Source organism: Heliangelus exortis, chromosome 8 (assembly GCF_036169615.1).
Source record: "Heliangelus exortis chromosome 8, bHelExo1.hap1, whole genome shotgun sequence".
Taxonomy (NCBI): domain Eukaryota; kingdom Metazoa; phylum Chordata; class Aves; order Apodiformes; family Trochilidae; genus Heliangelus; species Heliangelus exortis.
Window position 1 is genome coordinate 9,899,063 of NC_092429.1, and position 26,613 is coordinate 9,925,675.

Consider the following 26,613-nt stretch of genomic DNA (forward strand, 5'->3'; position numbering starts at 1 on the left):
TTTTCTGGTTCCACCATTCACATTGTTGTTAGCACTGCATGGGAGAAGCAGATGTATCAGGGGGCAGCTCACAGGGTATGTAGCATCTTGTTTCATTCTCTACTTCTGAAACCTGCCACCATTGAGGCACCAGGCAAAATTAATTGTGGATTTTGTGCCCAAGTCCCATTCCCACAGCACAGCTGACTGTCTCAGTAGAAAGCAGCTACACTGGCAGGTGCTCAGACTGGCAGTGTTGCTGGGGGGAATGATACAGCACTGTCTGACTCTGTACTTGATGGATGTGTTCAGGACTTTGCTCTGATCTTTATTTTTCCTGGCAGAGTAAGAGCTAGAGAATTCAACCATTGGGGTGGGTTTTTTGTATGTGTTGTTGTGGTTTTTTGGTTGGTTTTTTTTTGTTGTTGTTGTTGGGGTTTTTTTAAGTTACTCAGATTTAGAAGACTGTGGCTGATTAAATTAATTATTTTGTTGCCAGGGAATGCTATTCAGTGTTAAAAAGAACTCTGAATGAGTCAATTCACTCTAAAGTTAGGATCAAGAGTGGTTATTAGGGCACTTGCTATTCTGCACATTGTTGGCTATAGAGGATGCCTTCTATTACACATGCAGACAAAAAAATATGTAAAGACCTTAGGTGTTTTGCAAGAAGAGTCATTGACAGACCTAGACCTGAGATGCCTGTTGGTTTTGATTGTTGCATCTCCCACTGCATATCCTTACCCTTTTCACCTTCCCTCTTGGCAACTTGAGGCCTGTGCTTGTTCTGTTAACCAGTACCTCTCGTGTCCATGTAGAAGTTAATTGTCGGCACTTCTCCTGTATTACAGTGTATGTTTTCATTTAGACCCTATATGGTTTCTGATGAATTGTGGAAATTCAGCCTAGTCAGACATAGTAATCTCTTTGTACATGTATATAGCTGAAATAAGTTGCTTATAAGTGTCTTGATAAAAGTCTTTTCCTGCTTTGTATGCACTACTATTAGTTTTCTTTTGTTGGGAGTAAAGTAGAAGTTACTGTTAATTTTGTAAATCATCCTTGATTTTTCCTGTTTAAAGTATGCATTTGTAAATTACTTATGCTGAGGGAAAAATAGTTTTAGTAATTTCAAAAAACATTTTGCACTTTTTATCTTTAAAAACACTTTCTTTGGTGCAGGGAAGCAAAGAGGAGTTAAATGTCTTTATTATCATCTCATTTTATCAGGCATAGGAGGCCTTTTACATTAATAAGTCAAACTCAAGTTGACAGTTTTCAAAAGTTGTTCTCTAATGAATGTTCAAATAAGTGAAAAGTCTGTATGAAATTAATTTGTGCGTCTTCTTTCCATAGACAGTAAAATACTAAGAGCATGGGGGAAAAAAAGTCAGTGTCCTCCAGCTGCCATCTTTCCTTGATGCTGTCAGAGGACAGGCCAAAGCCCTGTTCTGTGTGTGAGCCTTGAGAACAGAAGTGTCCCTGTGCCTGGAAGAGGGAATAAGGGGCAAGGTGAAGATGTCAGTGTCACCCTGAACTCCATGGAGCAGGAGCTGTGTAGGGGTCTCTCTGGAGTTCATTTATGATGTCCTTATTTCAAATGTTTCGTCACCATAAAGTTTGATGTTTTAATAATTTTTTGCTTGTAATTTGCAATGCCCTTGGCCTTTCTTGATAAGACTTGAGGTCTCCTTGGGTTCAGGTAGGGCAAGATTTGTGAGGAGGCAAACTTGTGAGGTTTATTTGCTAATTTTTCTGGATAACATTGCTTTCCTGCTGCCTAAAGTCTTTTTGCTTTGTTTCTTGCAGTCATGGTTTCAACTTGTGCATTTTACCAGCCCTTCCCTCACTGGAGGTTGGGGCCTTTCGTGGCAGTTGTGGGATATCAGTTACTCTGTCACCAGTGACAGTTCTTAGTGAGTAGGCATCCTTCAAAACAGAAAATGGAATTGTTTAGATCAAACACACTTGTGTGCATTAACCTAGAGCATGTAGTTAAGTTATTGGGAAAAGCAGGAGAGAGCAGATGCCAAATGTCACCCTGTGGAGTTACTGTGCAAGAGAGGGCTTTTCCTTGCATCTGTTCTGCAGTGTGGTACAGTGGTGTAATGCTGATCATAGGAAGATGGTGCTGTGAACAGCATAGGCTATCACTGAGGCTGTCACTTTGGTCAGTACTGTTTTTCTGTCACTGTTTAATTTGATGAAAGCCATGGTGAGGATCAGTGGATTTGCAGGATGCCTGGAATTTAATTTTGCGTTTTTGTTGTGTTAACTGAGAAATACACATAGGTTATGTAGTTGTTTTTTTTTTCTCAGTTTTGTGCTGATACGGGAAAAACAATTATGCATTCAGATTTTCTTGAAGCAAATTTTGTTGTTCTTCCACAGAATGTTCTGTTAGCTCCTGTGGGAAGCTGGTGACAAATCTGAATATCTCCACTGCTAGAAAAAGCAGTGGAGGTTTTGAAGTTTCCACAATGTGTTTCTCACACCACCAGTTGCTGCAGACCAAGTTTCACTGGAAAAAGTGGAGGGATGACAGAGGAGAAAATAGTATTGCATGGGGGATGATATATGAGTCAACAGTTCGAAACAGTACTTTTATGTAACATAGCATGATTTTTTAATTTTTTTTTCACAGGCAACAAGCACTTGGACAAAGCTAATCCGGCCTCATGCACGTAGAGACAGTTAAGGCTTGCATTGAGCTGTGTTTCACTGTGTCTGGTTTTGTTGAGCCTGTGCTTTGTGGAGCAAATTAGCACTTGGCTTTTCTGTTGGAGCAGAGTTGAAACAGGGTTTTGTGTAATGACCTTGGAAAAAACTGCACACCTTTTTTTTTTTTTTTTAAGTTCATGCTGATACTACCTGTGGAATAGCAGAAAGATTCCTGAGGACACATGGCTGTGTATGTCTTAGTTTTCATTTATAGTCTGTTTTAAGACTGCAAGGAACCATTATGATCCTCTGGGCTGTAAGGGAATTTGCACGTAGCAATTAGGGCTATTAGCCCCAAAACTTATGAGTGATTTAGTGGATGTGTTTCTGAAAGATAGCAAATCTTTATCTATGTATTTGAGTAGATAAAGAGTCTATTATATCCTTATGTATATTGTTGAAGATTATATTTTACTCTGTTTTAAAACACTTTGCCTTTTATTTCTATGTTGAACACTGATTTCTAGCTACTGAATCCAGTCATGCCTGCTTTTTGTTGTGTTGCTGTGAGATCTGCTGTTTAGGTAATTGCAGGCTGTGGGCAAAGGCCTTCTTTCTCTTCAAGTTGAGCTAGTTGAGCTCCATTAGGATTCGTTTTTATTATTATTGTTTGTATGAGTACAGCACCTGACTGCCTAAGGCTCTGCTTACATTAAGTGTTAAGCCTGGGCTTGAGCTCTGGGCTTTGGCAGCAAGCCTGCTGCGCTGCTGCTGGGGAGATTGGAGCCCAACTGCAGTGTTCTCCTTTCTGTTCCTGTGAGGGGGAGTCCAATATCAGCTGTGCAGCAGGTCTGGTAGTGCTGCTGTCCAGGTAGTCCTGGAAACTTGCCTGCCAGGAACAGAAGTGATGAGGAGAGCACCGTTTCTCTCTGGAGTTCTTTTTCCTGTGAAGCAGAGATTTGTTCATACGGGAGAATTCAGCTTGCCAGGTTCATCCTTCATGAACTGATAAATTCGGGGCTTGGGTTATGGGATGCTCCCTTGAGCTTTAGGTTCACATCGTGGATCTCGTGAGTGATGGTGGATGTTTTCTGAATAATTTTAGATGAGGGGGAAAGTCTCCTCTGTGGCAAGCTTAAGGTCTGGATATAAGCCCAGGAGATAATGCCTGACCCAAGTGAGGGAGCCTAGCAAGACAGGATAGTATGTGTCAGCATATCAGTCCACTGCTCCAGCATACTGGTAGCTTGATAATTGTCAGTTTTCTGTGAGTTTAAGGGTAGCAGGCTTCTTTTGTTAAAAATTAAAATATAGTAGAGCCTAAAACCATGTCCTTTAAAAGATACAAGTAGGTAATAGAGCTGGTATGCTTTATGGATGTAGGACAGGTATAGACTTGGTACCTGAATGGTGAACGAAAGGTATAGACTATTTAAAGGAGGGTAAATAATCTATGTTTGATGTTGATTTGACAGAAAATGGAACCAGTGAAGAAGGGTGATGTGGCTGGAGGAAGAAGCTGGGAAAGTTATTTTTGGAGTACTGTGTGAGTAGGAGAAAATTGCATTAGTCAGAACCAGAAGGAAAATGTGGACTGCAAAGCTTATGTTCCAGAGCAGAAGGTTCACTGTTTAGTGTCTTGCTTTGAAAACATTCTTAATAAGCTTATGAACTTATGTTCATCTCTAAACTTCTGCTTATGGTTACTGATAATTGTAAATTACCCTTTTCCACCCCTTGTGTCAGTTTAAGCAATAGGTAAGGAGACTTCCTCCTGGGAGGAGACAGGATGCCTTCCAGGCTTGAATATCTTTCCTGTTCCTAGCTTATATGTATGCAAATTAAAAAATATTGATTTTGGATGGCAGTTCTTGAGATACAAAGATAACTTCAAATGGTGTTTTCATTGTATGATCCCATCTGATACTATGCATAGGATGAGCCTTATGATGGGACCAGGGTTCAGTCTCCTCCCCAGCTTCTGGCATCTTTCTTCCAGCTTTCTTTGAGAAGATAAACAGTGATGCTGACAGGTTACGTATGCGAAGGCATCCACATTGCCTTAAGATATCCTCACCTGATGAATTCAGGGCCATCCAAGAAATTAGAAGAGACTCCCTTGGCTCCCGCATTAGACTTTTCTGTTTTTTTTCTTCCACATTACAGATTGTCTTTAAAAAAAAAAAAAGTCATCCATCTTTTGATGAGGCGAGATTGGTGGTGTATTTCAGATTGAGGGGACATCCTGTGCCTCCACTGCCCTCTCTCCTTAGAAGAGTAATGAAGCTGGTGTTCTACAGGTAACTTGCTGCTGCAGGGTTAGTGCACAGTAGGTAAATCCTTCATGTCTGCCATCAAAGCACTAAATCAGGATTTTCTTCTGAGTCTTGCTAGCAAGGACATTACAAAAGCATAGTGGGGATTCCCAGCCAAAGGCAGCCATTTCATGTAGCAGCTAACAAGATCCTACACACATCAAAAATAAATGAGGTTCCCTGCTCCAGTTACAGCAATACCCATAGAGCTTCAAAGAGGTCACAGGTGTGGAAATTAGAGGGCTCTTAAGGGAGAATGAGATAAAAAGGGATTCTCTAAAGCCTTGGATGTAAGTTTCTGCTCTGAAGAGTGGTGAGTAATGCAATTGCTAGGAGGTATCTTTGGCTTTGCCTGGAGCATGCTAGCAAGCAATCAGAATGCTTGCCCACAGCCAAACTGTTCTTTGCCTTTCTACTCTTTAGAATAATAAAAGCATTACACACAAACCCCACTGTTAATGCAACATGTGGGTGAAGTTCCAGGCTATTGTGTATAAAACTCTCAGTCTTAATTCCAGCAGTAATTATAACTTATTCCTCTCTGCCTTGTTGTATGGTGACACTGCAGGAAGTGATGCAGAGTTCTCTGTGGATGTGTTAATTTAGGCTGAGTGGAGGAACAGAGTCTATCTAATCTGATTTTTTTTCTTTCTCTGTCAAAGTCTCAGCTGCAGTACTGTGCAATCGGAAACTTCAAGCTTTTTACTTGAATGTTTTGTCTGTCTTCAGTTCTGTCAGGAGCTGATTCAAGTGCTCATGGATATTTTGCTTCTTTTCTGTTCATAATGCAATCTGACATTTGTTTTCCGCTTTCTCTTGAGGCTGATTTTGTTCAAATTAGAGATTTCCTTACAACACATGTTTTCTCATTTTCTAGGCTTCACTTTTTGAGGCCCTCAGCAGTTCGGGCTAGAGGTCCTGCCCTTGTCTATACTTGATAGAAAAGGCATAGTTAATACCACTAAAAATTCATCATTTGCTGCCAGCTATCTATGATAACTTTGATATCTCTTGTTTGAATAGAAGGAGTCCACCTATTATTGCTGATTATAAAAGAGTTTTTAACATTGCCTTTGTATGTAGGGTGTGAGAAAGTCCAAGGCTTTTTATTTATGCTAGTATATTATGCCATATAATTGCATCCATCTTTTGATCTGTGGTATGAATTAGTTCCATTGAAAACATGTTTTCTATTTTTAAATCATTTGTCTTGAACTGAGTTCTTGAAACAGTCTGCTGTTTGGTCTTGTTTTTGTGTAGATTTTCCATATTGTGCTGGGTTTAATATAATTGTTGACATGTTGGTTTTGAGGGGTTTTTTCTACCCTTTTTTTCTCTGTATTGTATAAATCTCTTGACATTTTATGTTACATTGTTGTATTTATCCAGATTGAGTATTTAAGTTATCTCATCTTGGCACCTCACAGTTGGGAAGTGTTTGATGGTGAAGTGCTGTAAGCCAGTGTTAGAAAGGGAGAGGGTAGACTGGGAGGCCTGCAGTGCTGTGTTTCCATCCTTGGCATGACTGAGCTGTCTGTTCAGCAGTGGCTACACTGGAAGTCCAGGGCTCATCCCATGGTCAGTAGGACAGAGAAACATCTCCTTGAAACTCGGATCATAGGTGGGATGATCTCGGCAGGACCTCATTTTTCACTGCTGATCAGCAGCCAAGTCTAAACTCTGAACTCGGGTGCTTAAGTTGCAAATCTGAGATTAAATGGAATTGATGAGTCCCAAGTGACTTTTCCAAGCAGTGTCATATTCACATTGTCTTTTCTGTGAGTCTTGTGATGCTCACAAAAAATGAGAGCCTTGCAGCCAGCAAGGTAGGGCTGCTGTCTTCATACCTATGTAGAACTGCAGTGTTTCCTTGTGTTCCCCAGCCCAAAGTAATTTGCTGTTCTCTTTTATTAAGCTTAATGGTATTTTCACCAGGTCTGTGCAGCAGCTTCTGTGTAGGGCCCTGGTCTGCAATGAGGTCTCCTCTGTGTAATAAAAGTGGTAAATAAAATGACACATCAAGTTTGGCAGAGCAGGAAAATGCCAGAAATTCCAAGCATTTGTATCACACCCCATCCATTAGATGGTCCTTCTTGAGTTAAGATCCCTGCCTTGCCCATTGCATGGTTGCAGTGGGTGTTGAGGGTGCATTTGTGTGTGCATTTTTTGTGCTTTGCAGTGGTTCTGCTTGGGGTGTATGCTTGCTGGGTTTTTTTAATCAGTTCATGTTGATTCTTATCATGTGTTTGTATAATAGTTTGGGGTTGATGTAATCACTGTTACATGTATTTCATTAAGAGTGTGTGTGTACTTAGGTGTTTGCATAATTCATGAAGTCAAGTATGTTCACATACCCCTTGTTAGCACATGAGTGCATGGAGTAAGTACTTACTTCTCTTTGTATTGGTGGCTCATTTGGAAAGGTGCTGTATTTATTTGGCATGTACATATGTAAAAAACCCACAAGCTCTACCATTTATTTTCTTTATTCTACACCCACCCTAAAAACGTTAAGAAAAACACACACTTCTGCTAAAGTGTTAGGATAGTTTATTTTTTCATTCAGCCATTAGTTTATTCGTTCAGGAGTTGTACACTGGGAAAAAAAGTGCATCCATTAGACAGTGAGGGCTTTATTTATGAGGGGGGTGGTGTTTCAAAGGGGAGGCTGTCAAGTCCCAAAAGAGCCTTTCATGGTGTATTCTCAGCGTGCTTCTGAGGCCACTGCTCTGCTCATCAGGAGGAGAGGCAGAAATGTGGGCTTTACAGAGCAACTGTGTGTTTCACTGGTCCCTGTGCTCACTGACGTTTATTTACATATTGGGAGAGTAAATGGGTAGAACAGATGGCAACCAGACATTTGGTGGTTCTGTTCCCGTATGCTCCTCAGGGGTCTTGCATTCAGTTTTTGCAAAAAGCTTGTCCTATAGTGAGGAGAAAAAACCCAGGAGCCTGTTCACAACTATGAAATGCTTGTTGGGTTTTTGCTATAGTGGCAGATCAAAGCGTTTATTAAAATGTGAAATAATTACAAAGTTTGTTTTGCAAGTCCAGGTACTTGTTTCTAAGGATATTGGTGTGCTGATCTCTCTTATTATTATTTCTTATTTTCACCACTGTAATGAATGCATTTAGAAGCCTGGTATCTCTTCCCTCTAGAAACTGAATTTGAAAAATACAGGTTTGTTTATATGAGTCTTGGATGCCTTTTGGCCTTTTCTGCAATTAGTGTAACTCATTTGTGCTCTTGTAAAAACAGAATATCTGAAAACTTTGCAGGATTTTCCAGAATATTTAATATGTGTTTCTTCACTATTTACAGTTATGAAGCGAGAGATTTACTTCCATACCAAGCTGAATTTTTTTTCTTTCTTTGTACACACTGGAATGTTGGAGCAGCGCTGCTCCAGAGTTCTTGTCAGATTGCTTTAGTGGTTTGGTTTGTTGCTTTTTTTCTAATACATGCATGTTGTTTCTTTTAGAGAAGTGATAATTAAAGCACTTATTCTGGGCAAAACCATATTATAAAATATACATTTTGAAAATACATTAAAAAGGGAGATGCAAGTCAAGTTTCAAATGTGTAAAATTCTCAACCTTCACATTGTACCTTCCTGTAAAGCAGCCAGGTGTTTCTGAGTAAAGTGGGAAGAAATCACATGAAAATTGAAGAGCTTGACCTTTTGCACAGCATACCAAATCAGCAGCTCTAACAGTTTGTGACAGGGTGAATTCCAGTGACTTATTGGTAAACACATGAAACTGCCTAGCATTTGTAGGAGAACCTGTCAAATAATTTAAATCCCAGTCCTCAGTCTCACCTACAATGTGGATTCTCATAGTAGTAAATTAAGTCTGTAAAGCAAACCTTTCTGTAATAAAAGATCAATGCTGAACTAGTTCACTTTGAACTAAGGTAGTTTTCAAAAGTAAAAGCAGAATTATTGATCCTCCATGAGTTAATTGAGTCAGATTTTACCAATTATTTTCTACTTCCCTTCTTATTAAATGTCTACAAAGAAGCACTGGCTTCTTGAGACACGTGTGGAAGGTTGATCATTAACAAAAAATAAAGTGGAAGCTTGCTTCTTTTCTGTAGGCCACACTGCATAAATATTAGACTAGGATTAGTTTAAATGAAGATAACTGCTGAACTAGGAGATTTTCTGTCTGTATATTCCACTACCCACATGAAATACAGAAAATTGTTTCTAAGTAAGAATTTTTAGACAGAGTATATTGATAGCATGCATGGTTAATGAAGCTGCTATGTCTCACTCCATATGTGATAATATTTCTGTGATATATGCAGCCATTTTCTGAAATACTTTGTAAGGCACTTTGGAATCCTCTGAGATCAAAATTAAATACCAACTTGTTATTAAATTGGACCTAACTTCCTCTTTTTTACATATGTATTTTATATATATGGGGTATTGCTGGTTTTAGGAATGTATTTCTAAACTGAGCCCACCATTGCAGTGCAATTACTGAGTAAATCACATACTAGATACTCTTTGCTGGTTTGTTGTTTCCCCCCCCCAAAAAACCCTGACATAGTTTAAATATCTTTTCCAGTGGTTTGTAGCCAGATGCAAAGTCAGCTAAAAAAGATTTATTCAGAAAGATTTCTTTTCTACATCATTATGTAAATAGAAGTAGCTGTTGTAAATACTGCAGAATTTCATGGCAGTTTTGAAAGCCTTCTGTGTCCCAGTACCTTCCCGTGGAGCAGATGATGGCAGTTTAGATGGTCACATATTCTTTATGGTCCAGATCTGGATAAGAAATAACAAAATTAATTCACAAACAGCAAGACTTAAGAAGAGTGAACTGGTAATAAACAATGACTTTTTTGCAGACCCTGTGTTTTTTAAAAGAAAAAAAAGCTATGGGTGTTTTTGTTGTTGAGCTCTCAAATGCTCATCCATATGTGGTCATTTGTATCTCTGAAGGGTTTGTTGTTTTTTTGTTTGTTTGTTTCTTGACAGACGGATGTCTTGGTGTTGAGCTGCGATCTGATCACAGATGTTGATTTATACAAAGTTGTGGATCTCTTTCGGACACATGATGCCACTCTCTCCATGTTAATGAAGAAAACTCATGAACTCACAGAAGGGATACCAGGACAGAAAGGGAAAAAAAAGCCAGGTATGTACATAGGAATACATTATTTATTAATAAATGATAGAGAAACCACTGGTATGTATGATATGTTTAGTTATCAGTACCAGAGGAAACAAAAAATTAAGGTACAGGCACGCTATTTTTCCACAGGTTCCCTGGTAGGGTGCAACTTGGATTTTTCCAGCTCTGAATTAAGTATTAGACTCGTGTAATCTTGCAGGCTCTGATCCAAAGCTCACAAGAGTTCAGGGAAAAGCTCCAGGTGACTTCAGTGAGTTTTGGATCAAACCCTAAATTTTTGTTACATATGAACATTAAAACCGTTAGGTTTTTCAAGAGCCAGATTATAGCTGGGAATTTTACCATTGTCTGTGGGGACCAGTGTTAGGTGGGTAACAAATACATCTAGACATCCTCCCCTCTCATGATATGATCTCTTCTGAGATCATATCCAGGAGCTTTTTACTAGGCAAAACTCCCACTGATTTCAAGGACTTGGTTAGATGCTTATCTTGTCCCTCTTACCATAATATCTTAGTGCATTGTAATCTTTAATGCATCTATTCTCACAACACTGCTGTAAGGCAGGGCAGGGCTATTATCCCCATTTTACTTATATGCTAAAAGTACTAAATACCGTACGGTTGTTCCCATACCATAGCTTTCATTTTCTTTTAATGATATCTGTTAAATTGCTGAGGCTTGATTATTGCCAGCTTAGTGGGTCCTGGTTCATGATTAAAGCTCAAAGGCATTACAGTAATACGAATAAAAAAGCATAACTTCAAACTGCTAGAGAGAGGAGTGAAATGCAAGCCAACAGTTGGACTATGTGTGTGTGTCTGAAAGTGGAGGAAATGTATTTTTAAAAGTAATCTGCTTAAATTCTGCATGAAAATATTTTCTGGAGCAAAGTGTAAGGATAGTAGGACCAAAAGCATGTAAGATTTGGACTCCCAAATGGCTCTAAACACTTTTGTTTTTGAAAAGGTAAGCAAAGTGATAATGGCATATGAAACACTGTCAGGAGCACTACTACAGCCACAGAGCTGGGCATTCAGGAGTTATAAATGAATGGGTCTACGGTTAAACATCATAGAGCTGCCCAGTATGCAAGCTCTGAGCACACAGGGTGGGGGCGAGGCAGGTCTGTGAGGAAAAACAAGATCTTATGAAGACTGCAAAAATGTAAACACATCAGGTTGCACATGCATTCTTAATTTGCTTGTTTTTTAAAGTCTGTGTGCTTGAGTTTGTAGCTTTACTTTTCCTACATGACTTGTTAAATTTTTTTGTATGATTTCTCAGATATGTAGAAAACCAAACTTGAAAACATTCCATCATATGGAAGTGTTTTGACACCCACAGTGTTTTTCTGTGGAGGTGGATGCTAAGGTCTCCCACTTAAAGGTACTCTATTTGAGCTGTCATGGGTGGCTCTAGTAAGGTGTTCTCTGTGAGCTTTGGATGAGGCACATACCCGATCATACCTTTTTCAATCATTTGCTAAAAAAAACAGTGCTGAGACTGAGGGATTTTGGGTTCTTCTTTGAGTTCCGGAGCAGGGCATTTTAGGGAGCATTGGACCCTCTTGGTTTTCCTCCCTACTTGACTGAATTACTTCAACATTGTCCTAGTTCATCCCTGTATCTTTTCCCCATGGCTGCTTCTTGCCACTACCAACCTCCATTCTTGTTGCCTTGGGCTTTTCCTTCAAGGATCCTTGTCAAGAGTCCAGCTTTTCTTTCTCATCTATTCTGTTCTTTCACAGACAGTTCCATCCCCTGTTCCACTTCTGACTTCTCATCTTGATATACTTCATTTGTGTACACATAGTCACCTTTTTTCTTCTATTCTGATTTCTGACCAGTGTTTTGTTCAGACAGTCCCAATTTCCACAAGTTTTCAGACTTTCTCTCCTATTTAGAGCATCTTGCAGAGTCTTTGTTTTCATGCTTTTCTTTCCTCTCAACCTTTTGAACTTTAAGTTTTATTTTGTTGTAACAAAACAGATTGCAAAGCCACCACAGATCAAAGCTCTTTCCCCTGGAGCAGTTATCACAGCATGACTGTGGACCCTCATGGCTGTGTGCTTTGCTTGTACCACTTGATGGTAGAGAAGACTTTAGATGGCACCTGCTGTTTATTTCATCACTTCTAGTAGCTGAGGAATTGAAATAACCTTGCATAATAAAATATGCAGAAATTTTTGCAGCAAAAATGGAAGTCTTGAAAAAGTACATGAAATTGTAGTTTTTCAAAGATTTATAATGGAGTTAGACTTGAAAAAGTACACTCCTGATACAGTGTAACTGTTTAAGCTTAGGGACTAGTTATTTTGCAACTTTTTGTTTCACTGTTCCTACAAATGCATTAACTTTTTTAGAAGGAGCAACAAGACTAATTTGGCAATTGTAATGAAATCTGATAGAAAGTCCTTGCTTACTATTGAACATTTAATAACTGTGATACAAGGAACAGTTTTTAAATAAGTATGAATTGCAGTGTTAAGCAGCTATAAAATCATACTAATGGTTTCGTGGAATGCTTGACAACTCAGCTGCAACTTGCAGGGTGAACTTAATTGGCTTTTATATTTAGGGGATCATATATTGACAACAATAATCTCACCGACTTTTTTAATTGATTAATAAGAGCCATGGCAATTAAAAAAAATAAAAAAACCCACAACAAACCACCACAAAAAACCTACAAACCAAAACCCCACTGTGTCTTAGTGAATGCTAGTAACCCAAATAAACAGAGAGTCAGGAATTCAGACCCCCAGAATGGAGCCATGTGCTTATAGATGATATGCAAGGGATTGAGTGGAAAAGAGTTTCTGAACCTCTCTGTGTATAAAGAAAGGCAGAAGAGAAGGGGATGGTGACTTTTTCCTGCTTGTTTTTCTTGTCTTGAAAGCAGCAGGCATGTCATCACTGGTATTCCCTGTGTCTGCCAGAAGACCTCTTGGTGGTCTTGCAGGCTGCGTTGTGTGAATTCTCTCCCTTTAATTTAAAAAGGGTGGGGATACCAAACCTTTAACAACGGTGTCTTTTTCCCAAGTGTCAATTCATTGCATTTGATTAAAAAGCATTTTAGAAAATCTAACCAAAAATTATTTTGTCTCATCACTGTATTGCTTAACTTCCATTCTCTTTTGATGTCCTAATTTCTTTAGCCCTCAAAATTGATGGGAATCTGATTTCTAAGGTAATTAACAAATTGCAATGACTGTGTCAATTCTTTATGTATCTATCGTCAGGAGTTAAAACACATCCTATATTCCATTTTTATGCTGTAAATTTTTTAGGTTTTAGTTTTTTAGCTACCATCACTGCATCTAATTTTTTCTCATACTTCCAGGGATTTTGTAAACTAGTTGTGTATTTAATTCTTTAATTTTTTTTTTTTTTTCATTAAGTGATTCCAGTGTGATTTGAAACAGCACTGTTGTATCACTGAGTAATTGATTTTAGCAATAACTTCCATCTTTTCTAAATTACAAGAGTAATGCTACTTATGACCAGTGCACAGTAAAAAAACTAACCTGGCCTGGCATCTGCTAAAAAAAAAAAAAAAGGGTTGTCACATGGTTTTGCTCTCTGTTTCTTACCAATCTACATAAGCAAGAGTAACCGGTTTGGTAGCAGTCCTGTACCTGGCCCCGTTTTCATCAAATTTCATTTTTCACTTTTTCTTACTGCATAGTGCTTTGTGATAGCAGTGTTGTATGCTGTGTTTCTGTAGGAACAGTCAGGAGATGGGCAGCCACAACCTGAGCTTTGAGAGAAGTATTGGTGCCTTCATGGATGAAAATCAGTCACTGTTGTATTTTTAGCCTGTCAGAAGAGCCCAGTTAGGAGGCAATGGCAATGCTTGGTTAGCCCCCCTCCTCTCAAACTCTCCTTAATTCTCCTTAGCATGAGAATTGACACTTCTTTCAAGATTTATTTCTGGGTTTTTACAGCAAGTGAGCTTTATCCTAACTGTACTTAAGTTGTCATAGTGTTACATGTTCAGACCTATTTTTGTACTTGTTTGCTGTATGATTAATTTCTGAGAAGGGATAGGGGGATTTCTCAAGAGGGTATGCTTGATCACTGGGATCAAAGGCTGCCAGTAGGAGAACTTTCAACAGCTGTGTAGATTTGACTGTATTTTGATAGTGGTTGTTACTATGGTAACTCTGAAGGCACAGGTAAAAGGAAAATAAGGGATGGGGCTGAATTGGGAAAAGTTGGATTAAAAATAGTTTGGCTGAGAAAAGATCTTAGAGAATTAACTACTTACAGAGCATGCTGTTACTCTGGTCTGGTCAAAGGCTTAGAATTTAGGAGACTGAATATTTGCCAGTTTGGCCCAAAATAATAGTATTTAATTGGAGAAAGGGGGGTCTTTTTAGAACTGTACTGTGGCATTGTTTTACAGCCTGTGTTCTTGTAAAGATCAATGTATGGTTTCCACCAGAGTGATGGGTCTTGCTACAACGTGCAAGTTAGAATAAGCTACCACCACTCTACTCAGATGTTGTGGAAAACTGTTCAGAAGTAAATGCTTTGCATTTCAGTTGACCGAAGTCACTGTTGATGCACAGTTGCAGAATGCAGGAGATGGGAATTGCCATAGTAATATATGTAGCTGTTAAGTATTCTCTTGGTTGGCAGTTTTATAAATAGATACTTAAACCAAGTTTACCCACCCAGAAACATCAATTGTTGGAGTCTTAGAATCTATTCTTTTATGTGTGTTTGCGTATGCAGTCTAGGTTTTCTATTGCTATCAGAATTTACCTGAAATAGGAGATCAGTTGCAAAGTAGTTATGTCTTAACTGAAATAATCATCATCTCCAGACCACCAAATTGTAATATGAAGTAATTTATGATGAGGAAGAAGCAGTTGAATTTTGAAGAACTCTCTGCTTGCCTTGGGTTTGTTGTGTAAATTCAGGTAGCAGTTTGGTTTTTTTTAATTAATAAAAATTAAAAAAGGAGAGAGAGAAGGAAAACACAGCTCTAGATGGAGTGCTGCATGTCAGGACCTGTAGTTGGCATCTTCTTAAAAAGGATGCAAAAAGCTTGCAGGGCCAGTGGTTTGAATGTCAAGATACTCATCAGCTACCCAGACTGAAAACATCGTGGATTAATTTTGCAAATTCATTGATTTTCTGTGTTAGTCTGTAACCTGGTATTTCATATTTGGGGAGTGGGGGGTGTTGCTGGTGGTGGTTGGTGTGGTCCCATTTGTCTTTCTAGCCTGCATTGAGAGGTTTATATAATGATTGTATTTGATTTTCTACTTCAGTGGAGCAGCGCGACTTCATTGGAGTGGATGACACAGGAAAAAGATTGCTGTTCATGGCTAATGAAGCTGACTTGGATGAAGAACTTGTCATTAAAAGATCCATCCTTCAGAAGTAAGCTTATGAGTCTTTAATAAAAGCTTATGAGTCTGTAATAAAAACTGAACTTGGAATGGTGGGAAATAACTCTGGCCTAGGAGTGGTGGTCAAAGACAAAGTAGGGTATGACGGAACGAGGAAAAGCAGCTTTTGCAATAATCAGGGAGCAATATTTTATTATTCATTACATCATTGCAACCAGTTGATAGGCTTGTCTCATAACTTTATTGTGAAAAATTCCAGGGAAGGAAAAGGAATGGGTGAAAAGGTAACTCTCCCTGAAATTAAGCCAGTATTGCTATAGTTCAGATAGAGTTTAGATTCAGGGATTCAGAAGTCATAGACCTATATTCATAAGTCAAATGTTAGTCTCATTAGCTGAGTCCCAAATGGTTTTACAAAGTATCTGAGAGAGGCTTTCACAGTTTCATGATACTTTTTCACATATAAGGCACAAAACCTCAGCTCTGTTTCCAGGCCTAAAAAGATTAATTAAAGAATTCTTGTTATATCCATCATTAAACTGCACTGAGGGCATGGATGAATTTATTACATATGCCAGAGTAGCTGAGCTTCCTGCACAACATAATTAATATCCATTAGTAGAAGAAGGAAAGATGGTTTGTTGCTCTCTATGCTTTTCTGTACAGTGATATTAGTTTTCTCAGACACGTGTTTTCTGACTTGTTCTGCAGAAACCTCTGCTAGCTCCTTGAGAGGCTGGGCTTTGTAGTCTGTCCCAGGCTGACAGTCAGATTTTCACCCCTGTGAGATTAGACACCTGTGGGGCAGCCATCTGAGCTGGGAAATTCATCCATGTGGACCTTGTAAGTCAAGGATCTGGACATCTGTGGTCTGCCCTCAGATAATCTCCTCTGTGAAAATGCCTCTGGTGTGTGTGGTGTGGGCCATAGTGAGGTGTAATCTTTCCGTGAACGTTCCCACTACCTGATGCAAGGGAGGTGCTGTATGCTTATGGAGAGATGACTCCCACCCAGGTTTAATGATTACTCTAGAAGGAAAGTGGTCAAGAGTGAGCTCTCTTATCTGCTGTGATGCAAAAAAACCTGTCCCAGCATGTTCACAAGTTTTTTTTCTTGGATGTTGCAGGGACGAAGTTGCAAGCGAGCCTTCTGTACATACACAGTAGCTGATCTGCATAGCGTAGGGTAGTTCAGCACTGTTGCATTCTATGTGTTTGTGCAAAGCCTTATTGGTCTATTTTGGCCTTGGTATGAATATATTATCTACTGTTAGTGATGGGCTCATCTTTATGGTTGTCTCCTAACACCAGTGGATGACTATGATATAATGACTTAGAAATTGCTGTAACATGTGTGATCTCAGTTGACCTCTGATTTTACAGGTTCATCTAACCAGAGGATTTTCATTCCTGTTACCCTATAGCTAAATTAATCAGGCTTTATCCTGCACGGCAGATTTTGCCTTTAGGAACACCTGTTCAGTTCTATTGTCTTCAGCAGATCTTCTTGAGCAATAACTATTTGGCATTTGGTAAATGTAGTGTTACTGGTATACAGATGGCATAAAAATCTGTGTATCGTTCTTACATTTCCATGTATACAGCTATCAAAGCTAAAATGTTAGCCACCCCCCAAGTAAAATCCACAGATAATAGGATAGTCTAAAAGCACAGAGAGGAGATCTGCTAAGTGTTAAAAGGGAGAGGGGGAAGTTAAGAAAAAGACACTTTCAAGCATCAGGCAGGATCATTGGGACAATATCCACCTGGGTGAGCCTCTGAGGTGGGAAACTGCCTGCTGTGGGTGCACATGCACTCTCTGTTTTACAGCTGCCATCTTGGAGAAACTGTGGGGGAAGCAAAATAGTATATGGAAATCATCAAATATTTTCAAATGAGGCAATTCCAGGGTAGCAAGAACTGTGGGAGCTTTAGGAAGACAAAGTGTTGGCAGCTAATGATGTTTTAACCATTGTGTTGTCTAGACCTGCTCAAGCCCTGACTTTCTCATGTGAGAAACAAAAGCAACGCTCAAATGATCTTTGAAGTCTTTTTTTTTAATACATCATAGTAAAGCAAGAAGAGAGAGAGAGAAAAAAAAAAAAAAAGAGCAAGCCCAATCTTGTTTTTCTTCATGGATCACTTAAGTGACTGACTTTGAGCTACCATGTTGGCCGTTTCTTGATCTCTGGACTTTGTTTTGATGAAACAACAGACTTTGTGGCAACATGGGAGAATTTCCAGTACACTCATTCATTCCCCTGTAAAATACAATAGACATCTTGAGGGTGTTGCTTTTGTTTGTTTTGCTTTTAATGTTCCTTTTGAAGGGCTATGGTGGTCTTATTACATGAACTCTAGAACTCCTTCAATGCTTGTTTTGCTCTTCAGATCCTTTTCTTTTTCTATTTTCTTTTTTCTCTCCCTTTTTAATGAAGGGAGTGAGAGGAGGGAGTGAAGGGAGGGAGTGGTGAAAGGAACAGGAAAAGGGAAGATGAACTTTTCTTTAAAGCTAGGAATCTTGTCACTGCTAAAAATCTAGATCCCATACAGAAATGGTTCAAAGGACCTTTGGCTTCCCCTCATCACAGGAGGGAAGTTGTGTTGACAAAACATCCAAAGCTGTAGAACACTAATTTAAATCCTTGAAGAAAAACCTTTTTCCTGACCTTTGCCTTTTTCCTATCACTGCATTTCACGCTTTTCGCTTTCCTGCCATAAAAGAGCAGCTGGTAGGGAGGGACAGAGGAAAACACACATTCTCCTGAGTACCTGTTGAGTATTAAATATTTATTTGCTCTTGACTCAGGCATTTTGTAATAATGAAAGTGTTACAGAATGAAACATTTTTATAGGATTCCTAAGTTCATGGTGTAACCTGTTACTTTCTTTCTCAGTTTGGTTAGGATTTCCTTTCCAGATTTGTTGTTTTGATTTGTAGAGGGGTTTTGTGAGTTGTGGATAGCCATTTTGACTTTGAGAATGCCTGTCCTTTTTACACTGCAGAAAGAATTTTTCTCCTTTGCTTGCCAGAGTGAGTCTGGCAAAAGTTTCCATTCAGCTGTTTGTCTTGGGTTTGTTTTGTTTTGGTTTTGGTGGGTTTTTTGCTTTTTTTTCTTTTTTTTTTTTTTCCCTGTGCTGTTAATCACCCTGATGACAAGTCCCACAGGTAGCATCCTCCCTACGATAAACAAGTGCAAAACAGTATCAAATACATCCATCCATGCACGTTTTGGTGTGCATCAGGATGGGCCAAGAGACAAATTTATTGGTGGTGCCTAGAGACTCCAGTGCTGCTGGGGAAAGCATTTTCAAGGAAATGGTTCCCTGTTTGGGTAATGAGAGCTTATAAAAAGCCATGAACAGCCTGTGCATGTCATTCACTTTGGCAGATAGCTGCAAGATGAGATATCAGAATGAAAGAAATACAGTTAGGGGAAGTTTTGGAGCCAGCTTAGGGCCCTTTGAAGAGAAAAAAATAAAGTTATGTGGTCATCCCTGGAGCCTGGTTTTGCCTGTGACATCTCTCTGACTTGGGTCTTGGCAGGATGAAGGAGTGAGGAAATGATGAGAATTCCATAGCTGCCGCCCTTGCTTTCGGAGGGGGCAAAAGTATTTGTTTTCAAAGCATGATTACAATGGACGGGGAGCTTTTTGCTCCACCTCTGATATTTATGGTCATGCAAAGTGAGACAGTAAAAGACACCTGTTGGAGCAGGTCTAAATTTGGAGCATTTCCTTTTAAGATCTTGTGGGCTGTGTAAGGGTGAGTTCAGCCTTCGTGGGTGTTCCGTCTGCACAGACGCAGGTGCAGGGCTTCTCCTAGAGAATATGTTAATAAATCACCATGACAATTCCAGCTACTTATTACCTCATGTGCTTCAGACAGAAAGGAATACCTCATCTATAAATATATACAGTACTAACATTAGTAACCTTGAAGTAACAATACAGATCTGTTTTTAAGATATTTTAATAAAAAGAGGGGGGTAACATGGGGGAATTTTTTTTCTTCCTTTTCCTCTTGCATCATGAGAGTAAAAATGAATGGTGTAGTATAATTTTAAAAGTCAGCATTGCCAAGTGGGGAGGTAATGGGAATTTAGGAATAGCTTTGATACACTTGATTTTATTTCTGTTGCCTTGGGATATTTCCTTTTTTTCTGCTGATAATTTGTTTTAAATAAGTGTATCATATATAAACACACTGCAACTTCCTTAGTGTTTCTGTTCTGCGAAACTGCCCTCCTTGGGAAATTGGCATCTCTGAGATACTCTGCACTCCTATGGCCATTCTTATGTTGGTTTTGGTTTTTTAAAACTACCTTTATGAGAAAGGCTGAGCATGATGCAGGTATAGACAGATGCTCTGCTGCGTAAAGCATCCTAAGCTAGATCATGGGCAGATGTCCTCTTCCAGTTCCAGCTGCACTGGAACTACAAGGGGGCCACCTACTCCAACCTGCCCCCAGCTGGGTGTGTAATCAAGTACTTCATAAGCCACGTGTGCCCAAATGAGTTGCATTACTTTTAACAGATTAAACAGCAGAACTTGAAAAACTTGGTTCTTTGTGCACTAAGGAGCAGTCCCCACAACCAGAATCACTGTTAGGGAAAGGACTATGCAATAAACCAGCTCAGTGGGAAAACCTTAAGGAACAACTCAGGGCAGACCACGGAGCAAAAACTTGGTGCTGGGCTCAGTTGTCTACGAGATGAATATTGGCTTTGTATTGGCTTTGGTGGCATTCCCATGTTGGAGAAATAGGTAGTTTTGGCTACCTAGTTTTGGGAAAAATATTGAATATTTCTTTTTTCTCTTAAATGTGCCTTTTAGAGAGTGATGCACAGATCTTCGTTTGTTTCCTGTCAGTCCAGATCTGCACTTGCAGTTATTCCAGATCTGCTATTTTCTGAAATAAAAATAAACTTTTCTGAAAATAATTCAGGTTCTTTTTGGCTCTTCCATCACAGGAATAGAATTTGTATGTGTAGATTTAGGTAATAATCCTTTTGCAGATGCACAAGCCAGAAAAGAATCTGGTTCCCCTTCCCAGAACTGAATTGGTTTCACAGTACTAGTAGGAATTTAGAAAGTTGTAAAAAGTTATTTTAGCCAGTAAAGCAAGTGGATCTGACTGAATCAAAACAGGGGAACTATTCTATTGAATAAGAGGGTGTGATTTTTACACACTAACTTCTCAGACTATAACCACACTTTAAAAATGTTGGTTTAGCTTTAATCATATTTCGTTACAAAAAAGGATTTTGCTCAACATTTCAGAAAGAGGTACTGGCCTGTGAATTGTTATTTGAGTCATGAGTTGGGAGATGAGATGCCCTTTGAGTCTTGTTTGTTTAGAATTTTCTCAGTTCACCAAGTGTATCTGCTTTAACTACAACATTCATTTTCTCAGTGTGTTTCCCCTTCTTATATTAGTTTAAACTTCATTCAGCTTGCTTTGCTTTTTCTGTAAAAACGTTAGGGATGAGTGTAGCCTTCAACTTAAGAAATTGAATGTTTTCAAAATTAATTTATTGTTTCTAAAACGTATGCGACCAAATATATGTAAAACATTTTAATTTGGTGTTTTTCAGTTATGTGTGTACAGTAAACGTGATCATATTTTCAAAAATCATACTACTATTACTGATTCTAATACTGTTGCTTCCACCAGATTGTATTGTGTTTTGCTGCTGCTGTGTTATTTCACTCATTCGTTGGGGGGCAGGGTGGGGAGGGTGGGTTGGAAAGGAATGTACAACATATCCAGGTCCTATTTATAAAAGAAAGGTCATGCCGTGGCTTGACAGCTTGTACAGGTAAGAGGTCATGAATCTTAGAAGCTGAAATATTAGCAAGGGCTTCTATCAAATGTAGCTACAGAAGGACTCTTACTGGCAATGGATTTAATTTTACTGCAAGGTTGTTGCCAGCATTACAGTACAGATACATCTAAAAGCAGAGAGCATGAGGCTCAGCAGTTGGTTTCTAATCGTCGGTAAATGTATGTTGTTCAGATTGTCATTAGTCATTTGCCTGTCTGTCTGCTGTGGTCTCAGACCAACACTCTTAGCCTGTTATTCAGTTTTACTTTTTGGAGGTTTCAAAGAAGGAAGAGCTGACTGTATTGCTTGGACACCCTAGAGTCCATGTGACTTGGTAAATGCGGTGCTCTGGATGAGTCATCAAGTTGGACAACACTGAAGCTGAATCTCACTATTACTCTAAGCCAGGCTTAAGTCTTGAAAAGATGACAAACGGTCTGTTCCTTTTAGAAAGATGTCTTAATATTTTAATACAGTTGCCACTGTGTATTTTTTAGCAATGCCGTAAGCTAGTTTATTTCACAGAGTTGATGGGAAGTGTAGCCGTTGCCAGTTGTTTTTGTGATGTACTTACCCCGGTTGATCCACATGTAACCTGTATGATCAAAAAATGTCAGGTTAGGGGCAGGACACAGGATGATCCATTATTTGCTTTCAACGTATGTTTTCATTCATAGTGTGTATTCAGCCTGTTGGCATCTCAGTGTTTCGGCTTGTTCCCAGTTACCCCAGAATGACCAGTGTGTGATGGAAGGGCACAGACTCATTGCTGTGTGCTTGGGATGGTACAGAGGAAAAAAAACCCATAGGTCAGAGGAGTTATCCCTGCTTGCACGAGCGCTGTCAGGCTCTCCCCTACCACATGTCCACCATGTGTTCCTCATCAGCGGGATGTGGAACTCCATGACGCAGAGCAGACTGGAATGCAGAGTTAGTTAACACCCGCCGTTGGGGAATTTATCAGCCAATGTGGAATATGGCGGGGGGGTGGGGGGGAGGCAGCCTAGCTTAAAGCAAAGTAAGGGTGAAATGAGGCATGTGACTGTTCCCCTTCGGTTAAAAGGCCTGATTCTGCCTGGGACCGAGGTCCTGGCTTCTGAGCCCAGCCAAAGCTTGTGGTTCCCTAACAACTGTTGTGTTGCAGGTTTTTTTAAGATTTTTTTTTTTAATCCTTCAAATTGCCATGCTTAGCAGAAGATTTTTGCAGTGAGCTGGAGGGAAGTACCCATGTTATTTGTGAAAGAAACCATTTATCTATGCTGTTCTAAGAAACCTGGACCTTGAAGAGCTGTTTCTTCATCCTAGTCATTGAGATAGAATTGCTGACTTGCAGGGATACATAAAAGCGATAGCCTCTCCATTAAAATTGGCTACACTTGGTATCACTTGAACTGTAGTTGCATAATGTTTTTAGTGCTGATTTATTACATGTACTTCATGGCTACTGTGAACTCTAACCTGGATGATTTACTGTGATGTTTAGCACTGCTAAGAATATTGTGAAAGTCATAATGAAAAGAGTCAGAACATATAATTGGTTGAAGGTATATGTGTGCCCACAGTCCTTATTGGCTTCACATTCTCCTTTACTTGCAGCAAATATGTATCTTTCAAAATGTTTCCATTCATTCAGAATACAATGCTGAATTCCCTCTTGAATAGCCCTTGTGTGGTTCTCCCCAAACAGCATTGTGCTGGCAGTTTCTGGAATTACACAGGAAATGAAGAGCATAGCAGACTTTCCTTTCTCTTGCTGAGACATGCTCCTCGGGAGCTCTTCCAGTAGATCGAGTAAGTAGCAGAGATCTCTTCCTAAGGGCAGCATGTCCTCTGTTTCTGCTTTGGGAAATCCTACTTTTTGCTGGCTTCAAATGCTCCCTTTCTTCATCAAATATATTGCATCGTTTCCCCGGCTAGAGGAGATTAGATAGAGGTTCCTTTTACACACAGCAAGACCTATTTTCCCCTTAGTGATTTCTTATCCATGTATGAAATGCATATATATTCCATATGAATAGGAATTAAGAGGAGATGGGTGTTAGACCTTGATATGTGAAATGGCAATGCAAAACAATCTATCTTGTGCAATTATTCATTTCATTCTAAATATAACTTGCATGTACCTGCCTATATATTGGCTGGCAGTAGCCCTTGGTATTGGATTGATCATCTTGAAATCCTTTAACCTTTTTAAAAAATTATATGAAGAGTGGTATTCATAATTCAGGTTACTGGAAGCTCAAGATTTTGAAAAATCTAGGTCAGTCAGAGAGATTTTAAAAGGGAATAATTTAGGGCCTTCAGACAGAAAAAAAAATTGGCTGATGGGCTTTAATTAAACTCCAAGGGTTGGAAGCAAACCAGTAAGAAAGCAAGGGAAATTCAAGTTAAAGCTCAACTTCTAGTTTTTCTGCATATAAATCTTCCAGCAGCTGGTGATATTTGCAAGAGCACAGGAGACTGTCTTTCACTATTCCCTTTGATTTTATTTTTTTCCCTTTGCTTTATTATTCCCAAGGTGTAGAATTAAATGTAATTTCAGAGGCCACGTGTGTCCCTAACTTCTCCATCCCATCTCTGTGGTCCGTGTGTTCATACATGTATGCATATGTGTGTAATATACAGCTTTGTTCACTAATGTATGGGTACAGCATTTCTTTAATTAGGTATATTTTTTTTGTTGGGCTTTTTTTTTTATTTCACCAAATGAGCTATAGCATTTCTGAAAATGCCTCTGAAATTCCCACTTCTGTGAGTTTGAGCCTTAGCCAGGTAGAATAGTAATAACAGAATCGTGGCCAGCAGTGCCATAAATTTCAACTAAAGTATCGAGCAAGAAGGCGGATTTCTGTTTGTACTGTTGTTAGAGATATTTATTCAGGGCAGGTCTTTCAGCAAGTGTGATTATTTTCAGAGAGGCCCTCTCTCCATTCTTGCATTAGAATGTGCTGGGGATGTGTGCGGGGAATGGCACCTGATGAACAGCAGACAGACAGAAGGAATAAAATCCCTTGGGAATGAGACTTCTCTTTATGGCCATTTTTCACTTCTAAGGCCACTTGAAAAATATTGTTCTTCAGGTAGATCTCCTTCCTAGATTCCTGGGTTAGCATTTGGGTGCCTGCCATTTTCCCAGACCAAGGAGCTCCCAAAGACTTAAGCTTTTCAAGTAGGAAAGTATGCAAGCACATATTTTGCAGCACCAGACGCTATTGAAAGAATAATGGACCCTTCCCACATTCAACTCCATTCTTCTTGCACTCACTCCCAGACCTCTGGAGCCACTGTGCTAGCAAATGATTACATTCTGTTTCTCTTGTAACTCTTCCTAAACAAAATGTTAATTGAGACATTGATTTATACAATTTAGATTCCTTTGTTAAGTTGGTGTAGTTAAAAGCCTCTGGCTATTGAGGGGACAAATTAGTGCCTGCTGGTATGCTATTCTGCATCTTACCTTTTGAGAAAAAAGAATGTATTTGAGATTTAAGGAATATGTCTCTTGCATTTATTTGTTTTAGAGGTACCTCATGATAGAGTAGCTCTAGAATACACAATTCTGAGTGTTTTCTGATTTACATTATTATGTGAAGGAAGCAACCCGTAAAAAAGTAAATTTTGGTATTCTTTTTGGTATGCATTTGACATTTGTCAATTGAAATGAAGGGCTTTTGATAAGAGGGATGTTACACAGATTCCAGGCTTCCATAGGTGACAGAGATAAGCTTGTACCAGAGGCGAAACATGAATTGTTACGTCCTGGCCAGCTGTTGACTTACATGATTTTCAGAAAAGTTGTTCAACCTTACTTCTTAGTGATCTGTTCTTGTCTTTGGAAAAATATGGAAATGTTTGATTGCTTATTTTAATTGTTTTCTAGAACAAACTTTGTGAATAGAGGAAGAGTTCTCATTCTACAGATAATTTGGTGCTGGAAAGGGTAAAAGTTAACATGAATTGATGTGCTTTCACCAGTTTGCATTAAGAATGCAATTAATCTTGTAATTTTGTTCTTGGGGTTAATAGTCTTGTAACTAATATACAAAGATATCTCGCTTCTCTACCTGGCTTTATAGCCTTGAAGTCCACTTAATATTTGTCTCATACATTCTTCACTTTTTGAAATTAATGCAATATTACTGTCCTGTCTCATGGGACATAACTCATGGATGTTTATGTGAGTACTGTAAATGTAAAAATGCTGCTCAGAGTACAGGGTGTTAACTGGTGGCTTTCCTACATTTAGAATCAGAATAGTACTTGTTAAAATGACTTGCAGGAAGCAGATGATGTAACACTGTGTACAGCATGAGCTTTTAAACCTAGATTTTCAGTTTCAACACTTGTATTTCTGCACACCAGACACCAGCAGTATTTAAATACATTACTGTATAGTTTATTGTGTGTTGCATTGTTATGTGCTGCTGTTATTATCACTTAATCAGTGATAATTCTTATCACTGTCCCTTAATTTCCTTTCAATGTACACATTCTCCAGTTTTTCATACAAAAGAACTGGACTTACAGTGAAAAATTAAACATATTTTCTTTTGCATTAATGAGCCACTACTCTTGAGTGTACATGATGAAATGTGTAGCTAGGTGATGAAATGTGTAGCATGCACCTGAGCTGGTTTTACAATTGTAGGCTTGAATCTGGCACAGCTTGTGTTGGTGCACCTGAGCTAACGTGCTGCTGCCAGGGCCAGGCTGGGCTGGCAGCAGAGTAGCTGGGCATGCAGAGCAGCTCCTGAGCTAATGAATGCTTCAGGGGCTCAGGGCATGGCATGGGAGAACCAGGAGGACTAGGTAGGAGCCAATTCCAGTGCAGAAACAGTACTATTATCTGGGCTTTCTTGGGTCAGTGTTACTCAGGATAAAAAAAAAAAAAAAAAAGCAGTGCTTGTGTTCCTTCAATCCATACATTAATTGCTTCTCTCCACTTCCAGTTTGGCAACCTGTTAGCAGCTTTTAAATTCTGAGATAAGAAGTGTAGGTTTGTAAACTGTGTAGAATCATAGATTCCCTTAGTTTGGAAAAGACCTTAAGATCATCATGGCCAACTGTTGATCATCATGATCAACATGGCCAGCGCTGCCAAGTCTTCCACTAAATTCTTGGTCAGCACTTTCAGGTTCCACCAAAGTACAAATGTCAAACAAGAGTTAATCTTTTAACATCCTTTCAAATGGCTTACTTTTTACAGTAGAAAAGCAATTCCCTTTACAAGGTGATCTCTTCAAATAAGAACTGCTTTCATTTTTCCTGGACATTTTAAAAGCATGATGACTATTTTTTTTACAAGTGATCTGCTGTA

At 39.1% G+C, this 26,613-nt stretch overlaps 1 protein-coding gene across 3 annotated transcripts in view; it reads left to right on the forward strand.

Moving 5' to 3' along the window:
- The window catches only part of EIF2B3 (eukaryotic translation initiation factor 2B subunit gamma), a 98,544-nt gene that overhangs the window by 8,764 nt on the left and 63,167 nt on the right, over positions 1-26,613 (forward strand). For 2 of the 3 annotated variants that reach the window (XM_071750298.1, XM_071750300.1), the window contains exons 4-6: positions 9,947-10,106; positions 15,388-15,499; positions 25,177-25,236. In XM_071750298.1, coding sequence (XP_071606399.1) covers positions 9,947-10,106; positions 15,388-15,499; positions 25,177-25,236 — 332 coding nt within the window. The remainder of the gene's footprint in view (positions 1-9,946; positions 10,107-15,387; positions 15,500-25,176; positions 25,237-26,613) is intronic. The other variant, XM_071750299.1, reaches the window with a different exon arrangement.